The 10,169-nt window shown below is 38.1% G+C and overlaps 1 protein-coding gene across 1 annotated transcript in view; it reads left to right on the forward strand.

The window, feature by feature from the left end:
- Nucleotides 1-9,904: 9,904 nt before the first annotated feature.
- MNAT1 (MNAT1 component of CDK activating kinase) overlaps nt 9,905-10,169 on the forward strand; it is a gene marked incomplete in the record, with an annotated part of 90,621 nt that continues 90,356 nt past the window's right edge. The window contains 1 exon segment of the mRNA XM_072427756.1: nt 9,905-10,046. Within this exon segment, the coding sequence (XP_072283857.1) occupies nt 9,958-10,046 (89 nt within the window).

A 10,169-nucleotide genomic window follows, 5' to 3' on the forward strand; every position in this document is an offset into this window, starting at 1 on the left:
ACCAGACTTTTCTGATTCACTCACTGCTAGGCTGCGCAGGATAATGTGGCGTAAAGACAATCGATGACCTCAGCTTCACATCTAGTTTTGGTAATATAAATTAAATGGAAGCTATCATTAATATTTCATTGTGTTTATATTGATACAGAACCTGTGTTACGTCTGGTCGGGCTTACCACTTCCCTAATATAATGTTCTTTCTGTGTTTAGGATATTTATATACCCCTGACATTATCTGCAACCGTTTTTAAATCTATGGAATGTCACTGGAGCTTACAATCTAATGTCCCTACCATACATATATGACATTTACATAGTCTAATATCAATTTATTGATCCATTTCTTGTTGGGATATGAATATATTTGTGCTAGTGAGATGCACCATTTAAAACCAGTATGGTGAATGGTGAATATTATGATAATTAGACTCTGATCACAGTATCAGAAGGTATCATACAAATCATATCCGTAGAAGTGCCTATTACAACTGAATATTGTCAGGGTCCACCTAAAACTCTCTGGGCTAAAAAGCAAGACTAACCTTCAAAACCAAAACCAACTAAAATTTCTGTTCAGGCCAACTGAATACATTTCAGGTGCAAAACAGAAGAACAAGAAGTGTTCCACAGTTTGTAGCTTATGGACCCTGAAGATTAGGGGGGCAGAAAACAATTGTGATGGTATACAATTCTGAATCAATTTTTGATTAATTATGCTTGCCTTGACATAATCTTACTCTGTCCATGTTCATTGGCTCTTCAATCACTGCTTAGAAAAGCCTTTGGAAAACATATAGGATGGCATTGACCTCCATGGTGTTTTCTTAGCACTTTACTGAAATGTTTGGTTTATTTCAATGCACCAAAGACACCATGGGCCTGATTTTCTAAAGCTCTCCAAGGTTGGAGAGTATACACTTTCATCAGCGAAGCTGGGTGATCTATTAAACCTGGAATGGATTTCTTAAAAGTCATTTGCTATTTGTTAGCAAATGTTTTCAATCCAGGACCAGATCTATTCCAGGTTTGCTGGATCATTCAGCTTTACTGATAAAAGTGTATACTCTTCAGCCTTGGAGAACTTTAATAATTCAGGCCCAATGTCTTCAAGTGGAATATCTTTAAGTCTCACTTTGAAAATTTCATAATCAGGCAGTTTGCTATTGTGTAAAGGGACAGGAAAGCCAGGCATCTGTCAAAAACTTCCCCTGTGTCTGCTGTGAATGAATGAAGGTCATCTCTGCTTGGCCAATCTAGATAGCCAATGATCCCAAGAGGAAAGAGAAAAGAAGCAAGATGGCAGTGCTCTGTGTTGGAATGGGGATAGGTGAGTAGTGTGGGTTTAGTCCTGCTTTCAATGCAATGATGATTCCATGCCACAGGATGACAGTGATTTCAGACCAACTCTTGGAAAGTGCACAATTGTTTCCTCGTTGTTGGATTTAGCTGGTAAGGAAGTTGGGTGCAGGAGTGAATACTAGGATAAAACTGAACCACTCAACTGAAACAATATGGGCCTAAATAAAAAGTATTTTGAAGAATTTACACAAACAAAGTTTAAACTTCCAGTAACTAAACACTATGCCCATCCAAAGAAAGGCAGCAGGATAACTTTAATGTAGTCCTTGCTAGGTGCAAAAACATATCTTTTCTTCACGTCTTTGCATCTCTGTACATGGCAGAGTACATGATTCGTGCCATGCAACAGTATGGGGTCTCAAGGCTTGCTAAAACTTCCTTTTGCTTCCAGTATCTGAATGAAATTGAAATGAACTACACATGATTTGAGCTACCTTCTTCCCTATCTCAAAATGTTGGGAATTAAATAACAGTGACCATCTGAAGCAAATCCTGAATATCGCATACAATGCTCATGCCCTAGTAGGCAGAATGTAAAAGAAACACTGCAGAATACAACATTGATATATTTGATTAATGATTTATTAACATTTATTGAACATTTCTAATTTGAGCTTTCCTTTTGGAAACAGATCAATGGGTTTAGTTTCAATCTAAATAACAACCAACTACGGAAATAGTCCTTTACAACGGTGTAAAAGGTATTCACCTTCATGAACCCATTAAGCTAACAGAAGGAAATTAGCTTTTGCCAGGTGATTAAACAAAAAAGATCATAGTCAGTTCACTCATGGGGAAAGTTTACAGCTGTAGGTCGTGGCCACCCACATTGTCTGCATTCTAAGATGTGATATCTAATACCAGGCTGCCCAAGTGCCCACAGCCATGCACTAACATCCCAACACCATTCCTTTAATGGGACAATCTTATAGTGGAATTTTTACAATACGAAGACTGAGCTTCTGCCATAATTAGCAGATATGAACAGGACACTTACCCGTGTGCAACCACCCTACAGTTATGGCAGGTCCAGGACCTGTCAATGCTGTATCAGAGGAAGCCTCTATCTGCACCAACTAAACTCCACAGTGGACTTCCGAGAGGACAACAATACTTTGTAGCCATTTCATGGCTACCAATGATGTAACTCCTGCATTCACCTCCTGTAGTTGGCACTACTGCACACAGAACAATGGTATGGCATGGCATGCTCGGTAGAGTGTGGTGCTAAAACAAAAGGCCACCAGAAGCAAGGACTGTATTTTTTTTTTGTTTAGGTCTGCTTTATGTACTAATACCAATATCTAAGTTTAACAGTTAGCATATCCAAGGAAGAGCCATACGGTAAATATAGAAGAGCAGATATATTAAAACATTTACAAATATACAGACACATTAGTTAAAAAAGAAAATGTCATTGTTAGTGTTTGAATACTTTCATAGCTAGGCTAACAGAAGCTTACTGAATCTATTACACTCACCTTACATTACAAGCATGGTTGATATATTGACTATGGCTGCGCTTCTGAAAATCTTTTGAGTAACTGTATTCAGGTGTGTCCAACAATTCAACTTGGATCAGATGCAAAAATTTTGTCCTACTTATCCTTAATAAACTGACTCTGAGCTTTACGTCTAGGATCAATGCATTAAAACTGCAGTTTATCTACATCCTTGCATAATTGAAACATGAGTTTTGGGATGGCTGACTCCTTTAAAACTGAACCCTGGTTAAAAATTAATCCCCTCACCCCTTGGTGATGTTGGCATTAAAATTCTTCTTGGGATGTCCACATCACTGACATGGGTACTTCCTATTGGCTTACCAATGGTAACGTCTAATAACCATCCGGAAGAGGACACAGAAGCAGTATTGCCAGAGAAAGGGGACAATAGGGGACCACATCTGCAGCGTTGAATCAATGATCCCAAGCCCTCAGAAATCCAATCCCAATCCACTGTCTATGGACCTATACAGTGGATTTAGGTGGGTACATCTTGTATCAATACATTTTCTGGGCTTTTATAAAATTTACACCAAAAAGTTAAAGCTTGTAGGAACCATGTACTATGCCCATTTAGGGAAAAGCAGCAAGATTTCTTTAATGTAGCCCTTCCCAACAGCAAAACATACCTTTCCTTCACTACTTTGCAGCTCTATACAGAGCTATGGACGATTAGGTGATTCATGTCATGCGGGACTCAAGGCTTGCAAAAACTTCCCTTTGCTTCCAGCATCTGAAAGACACTGTGAAATATTCCAAGTTGGCTTTCTCAGCGGCTTAGCACCCACAATCCCAGTACACAGTTCTCCCAGAATAGAATAAACTTAAATGCTTAGAGAGCCAGCTGGGGAGGGACTCCATTGCTTCTGAAGAGATCTTTGAGAATGAATTGCTTAATGGTGCCTACACCTACAGAGGTCAGTGAGGGCTTGCTTTTCATTTACTGCTTGTTCACAATATGCAAATACTTGAATGTCTGGCTATAGATTCTCTTGAAGGAACTTTTTAGAAATTAGGAAATTGTAGACTTGTAACATATGATTATGGAATAAGTCTAATTTTAAATTGCAATGTCACAAGAGTGAATAATGTAAACCATATACCAACCAATATGGTAAAAAACATAAAAAGGTGACTTTTAGTTAAAGCTGCATGTCAAAATTATTTGTAAGTTATTTAGGTTTTGTATAGCATGTAAGTTATTTAGGTTATGTATGTTCTCCTGCCCCAGCTCCAGAAAGTTTTAAAATTGCATGTCTGGAGGAACCTTAGTGGCTGGCACAGAGGCCTGACCTCAACACTACTGAACACCTGTGGGTTGAATTTTACCAGGATAGTCAGCCAGGTCTTCTCATTGAACTTCAATACTTTATCCCACAATTTCCATTCAAGGTGAATGGGCATAAATTCACATTGGCATTCTCCTGTGAAATGCTGAAAACCTGAAAAAAGGTTTTAACTTCAAAAAGCGGAAGGACATTTCCATAATAATGCCCATGGTGAAACTGCATGTCAAACAAGTTCTTATAGGTGTGATGATCAAGTGTTCACTAACTTTAGCACCCAGAAGAAAAAAAAAACATGCAAAGGGTCTTTTTATCAATGTGTTTTACCTTAGATTCACACAAATAGTTTTGCTAAATGACTCTTATGTGCGCAATGTTAAAGTCTTGGGTGAGAATGTTTGATAATCTTGTAAACTGATTAATAAACAGGAGCATTGTCCATGATACCACCCCCTTCGTCTCAGTCCAAGCTGTATTAATTTAAATAAAAAAGAATCAAGGACAATGATCATTTGAATGAACTAAAATACAACAATCGTCTAGCACTTGAGCATATAATGCCCCAAACACTTGGAGAACACAGGGTCTAATTTAGTATTGCTCTCCAAGACTCCAAGACAAGAGAAGATGGACCATCAAGGCAGAACCTGGGTGATCCAGGAAACTTGGGATGGTTTACTTGAGAATAATTTGCTATAAGCTGGCAAATGTTTTCAATCCTGGACCAGATCCATTTCAGGTTTGCTGGACCACCCAGGTTCTCCCATGATAGTTTAACTTATCCAGGCTTGGAGAGCTTTATTAAATCAGGCTCAAAGTCTCCACGAGTGCCTAACCCAATATCTGATTGATTCAAGCCAGTGGTGCTAACCACTTTTCACTATGATCCCAAAAACCCATTAATATTTTGATATCTTTTTGCATTGGATTCTTATTTTTTAAGATTCAGCGTAACTTCATTGCTACTTTGGTTAAAAAAATGTCACTGTGATTTCTTGAATCAACGCCAGCCTAAGGCCTATCGTAATAAATAGCATTCCCAACTCTTTTACCACCAGGAAACAAAAATTCAAACCATAGTGTGTGAAAATGGCGAGACTTCCTTCCTGCTCTTTTAGCATTTATGGTATAGTACTAAACCACTAATTGCGGTATAACCCAATGTCAGACAGGAGATCTCACTGCCTGTGATACTGCAGATTTAATCCAGCTACCACATAAATATATGCCACCTTATTCATTGCTTATTCCAGTGTTAGCATTTGCCTAAAGATGTTTTAACATAATGTAATAACGAAGGCTGGTGAATTATTTAGAGATTTAGTAGAGGTTCAGATTACCCATAAAGCTATGTCTTCCTTATGCTTTGGGAATCTCACATATTAGCACCATATACAGCTTGATTTAAAGGGTAATTCAGTAAGATAAAAAAATTGAAATACTAAAGATCGTTTCGGACAGAATAGTGATGGGTTAGATATTTTGTTAGGTGTTATTGTTCTGTGTTCCCAATATTGACATTTTCCCTCAACACCCACCTGGAGGTACAAGAAAAACATTGTATTCCCTTAAAATGGTTGTGTAAGAGTTCTCTGTGTTCTGTCCTGGCTTGGTATCCTTTTTACCAGCCGCATTTGACTATATCTTCCATGGACATTAGGCACTGTCTGAGATACAGTATGTACCCCTAATGTACTATATCTTCTATGTGCCAATGTCAGTAGTACTGTATAGGATATTCTCCTTCATCAAGGGTGATTCAGCCACTGACAACCACTAACCATTAGGAATTCTGCCTGCCATGCACCTTAACATTAGGCTTAGAGCTTATGTTTAACTTGCCAAACCCAGAACAGATCAAACCTGGGCTGATTCCTCCATCTGGGCAATTCATTCCACCGAGCTTTAATCTATCCACAGGCATTAGGCATTATCTGGATGTTAGTAAGCAATACAAAAGGATCTTATCTGCCTCTACCCTTCTTTATCTTTAAAACAAGGTAATAACCTTTTTCCACCAACACAGGCAGGTTTGTCCAACACTTTTGTGCTCAAAGTTTATAGGCATAAGATACACCTGACACAAAACGCTGCAGCACCTCCGCATGCTGAACTCTGCACAGGATTAGACTCCAATCTGTTACAGAAACTGCGCTGTGTATTAAGATACATACTTACCCATGAGACATCCCACATGATGATTTCTAAGCATCCGAACTTTTGACAAACGATCTCTACCAAAATCCCCTGAAGAAGCCGCTAGGCAAAACGCGTTGGGGTAAGGGACCCTTCAGCTACAAATATAGGGATCTTACTGTCTAGGTATTCGGTCAACCTCCCTATGAAGTATAATGTGGGAGAGACTAAATCAAACTTTTGAATGAATTGTTGTTGAAAATCTGTGTCTTAAGATTGAATCTCAAAAAAAAACTTTTTTTCTTTTCTTTTCCTTAGCTATTCTCTGTCTTTTTCTAATCCTTGATGTACCTTATATAAGGGAGTGGCCACTTACACTTATGTGGATGTTGGGAATAGAACCATCTATCAATTCATATGATACACCATTTATGCAGACAAAAAGAAATGAAAACGCAAAATATGATCAGACCATATGACAAGTGCTGTTCCATTATATTAGCTTTTTATAGTAACTAATTGTGTCTGGTTTAAATGTTTAGTGCAGGCTCAAGCTTTTTTTTTTTTTTTTTAAAGTTACCTAATACTTCTTTATGTAAGTGTACTTATTTACTGAAAAGGGACAACTGGGAAAAAAAGATGGGCTTGGACTTAAAGAGGGGTGGTCCTAAATCAGGGACATTGGTATGTATGGTAAAGTAAACCTATTCATGGACATTAGGCATTATCTGTACATTAGCAAGCTATTTAATCTTTTATCTCGGTTGCCCTGCCCCTGTAGAATAGTGTTTCTAATTAGGCAATTGTTCATTATCTGATATATTTCAAACCAGCCAATATATTCTTTTCCCTGTAGCAGAGGTAATTTTGTCTGTGTTAGAGGAGAGTCCTGGTTCGGGATCAGCCGCTGACCATTCAGGTTTCTTTATCTGCTATGCTATGTTGACCAGCCTGTTTTTCCGTTTATTTGAATGTCACTAATTTGACTTGCTCCCGTCAATGACCAATGCACTGCTTTGACAACCACAACCACCTCCACCTCTAATATTGAGTATTTTGTTTTCTAACCCCAAAAAGTTCAGCTAAAGCTAAAGCAGGCATTATTTTGCATTCATTGGGATAATATAGGCCAGAGTCTAAGAATATTACATTTATGCACAATATATAGGCTGTGGATTTCATAGCAATTGCTATAAATATAAATATATATATATATATATATATTTTTTTTTTTTTTTTTATTATTATTTATGGTTTTCCAGACTATCAGTGACTGGCAGACGACATAGCAAACTAGAGCATGACACATTTTTAGGCTCAGGCATAACACTGGGTACTCCTGGTAGTCTAGACATCTTTAACTAATTAGCTGGGGTCGGTTTTTCACTGATGCATTCACATTATCATATTACAGGGTGCCATTTTCAAAACAAATGAACCCCTCCAACTCTGTATCCTCTGTATTCTCTTATCCTCCTGTGTCATTGTTTTTATCTGTCTGTCATCTGAAAACCCTGTTTATTGTACAGCGCTGTGTGATATGTTGGGGCTTTAAAATAAAATGTAATATTCATAAATGTTGCAGTGCACAAGAGTGCTGCTAAAAGGGTCAAATGCAGTTTTAGCTGTACTGAGGTGCATTGGCAACCCATTTAAAGTGGAATTGTTATGGAAAAACATTTAGACACTTACCTTTAGAGGTGGAAAACCGTTGATCGCTCTTAGATCCCTTCTTTTGTGTGGAGCATGCTGCACTCTGGGCGCTGCCATCTTCTTCTTTCTTTTCCTTTTTGTGACGACTTCCTTTTAATATTACCAAAAAATTGCCAATTTTACTGTGTGTGTGAAATTTGCTTTTTCTTTTACATTTCGGGAAAGCCGCTTCTTAAAAAAAAAAAAAAAGAGAGATGTGCTATTGGCATTTTTTCAGCACCCCGTAGCCTCCTGGGATATGTGACGTATGTATCCCAGGACATGTACTGCCTGTAAAAGTCTTCACTTCTGTGCAATAAGGAACTTTGTGCATTACTACCATGTATGCTAATGTGTGTTACCCTTGTTATTACGGCAATATTTATTCTGTTGCAGCTTGCCAGTGGATTTCCGGCAGACCCGCATTGCAATAGGCCTGATTTATTAAAGCTCTCCAAGACTAAAAAAAACATAGACTATCACGGGAGTACCTAGATGATCCAGCAAACCTGATTTCCTAAAATATTTTCCTTATATTTGTCAAATGTTTTCAATCCCAGACTAGATCTGTTCCTGGTTTGTGGGATCACCCAGATTCACTTATGAAAGTCTATCTTTCCCAGTCTTGGATAGCTTTGATAAATAAGGCCCAAAGTATTGCAACACGCAGTAATGCATTGAATACAGCAGAGTAGGATTGTTTACCGATGTATGTGTTTGATGCTGGCAGGAAGCAGGAAGGAGACCGTTTATTATTGAATTTTGCTGGGCAATATCTGCAACCAGCTAACTAGTATTAGGCACATTGTAATTTAAAACCTGTGTACCAGGTTTAACAACAACAAAATGGTGTGAAGAGTTCTAACAAAAATTTAGTGTTCTTTGTTGTTGTGAGGTGCTGTATGCATCGCCTTTGCTATCCTGTGTTCGGTATTGGTCCAAAGTCGGCTGTCTACATGTAATTGGATGTTCGTTCACAACATTGTCTCAATGAACTTCCTGAGGAAGCAGATATCTTCTGTGATACGTGTCAAATTATAATACAACTCTTGAAAATTGGTGTGATACTTTTACTGTTTTTTAATAGATGGAATAAAAAGTTTGAAATGCTTTCAATGTATTAAAAGATTAACATATGTAAACATATTACCAAATGACTGAAGTATGGACAGTCCCATTAAGTAGAGCCCCATTGAGCGACAGTTAGTGACATGACTATTGACTAATCAGCGCTGCATAATATGTCGGCGCTATATAACTACTATGTAATAATAATAATGTAATTGTATTGTTTGAGTATATCTGCCTTCAAAATCCTTCCACTCCTTTTGCTAGCTTTTGTATTGTCAACAAACAGTATTTCACTATCATGCATTGCAACTTAAACACCAATATCACACAGGCTTCTTATGCATTGAAAGAATGAGTAAAGCATGGCAATGCCAACGTATAGATGTAAGCTTGGTCTAAATAATGCTCATGAATGTGAAGGTATAAAACAAGACTTAAAAATGATGAGGATACACTTGTTTTGTTCTGCCACATCCTCATTTCCAGCCCCTTATTTCCTTCGTTCATCATGGAAATGAGGGGCTGGTAACCATTGATGGTGTTTAAAGAATGAGCAGTGCAAGTTTGAAGATTTTTGGTTGCCATGGGCAACAAGAAAATCTGCCATATTACACTTTACTTTGGGATGTAGAAGTCACATTACTCTACTTCTCTGTGTTTTCAGACTTTATTAATATTCTTTTATTAAATAAAAATGTATTTTTACAATTATATTTTATTATTTTATTTGAAGATGAGTTGTACATATTCTTGCTGTAACTGAAACATTGCAGTGAAAGAGAATCAGTGAGCACTGATGACACTGCTTAGCTGTGTAAAGCAGCGGAGGGGGAGGAACTGAGATTCCGCCTCTTTGTTCCCGGGGACAGAATTCTGCAGTGCACCGGGCTGCTGTGTGATGGGAAGACATGGATGACCAGGGCTGCCCGAGGTGTAAGACCACCAAATACCGCAACCCGTCCCTGAAGTTGATGGTGAATGTGTGTGGACACACACTGTGAGTGAATACAGGACACTTGTATAAAGAGCACTGTGTATAGGAGCAGTGATATTTTGTACTGCACTATATTGTATATCCTGTGTTTAGGGGCCCCCCTGACAGCCTGCATTGTGGGTAGGG

The sequence above is a fragment of the Pyxicephalus adspersus genome, chromosome 12 (assembly GCF_032062135.1).
Source record: "Pyxicephalus adspersus chromosome 12, UCB_Pads_2.0, whole genome shotgun sequence".
In the NCBI taxonomy this organism is placed as follows: domain Eukaryota; kingdom Metazoa; phylum Chordata; class Amphibia; order Anura; family Pyxicephalidae; genus Pyxicephalus; species Pyxicephalus adspersus.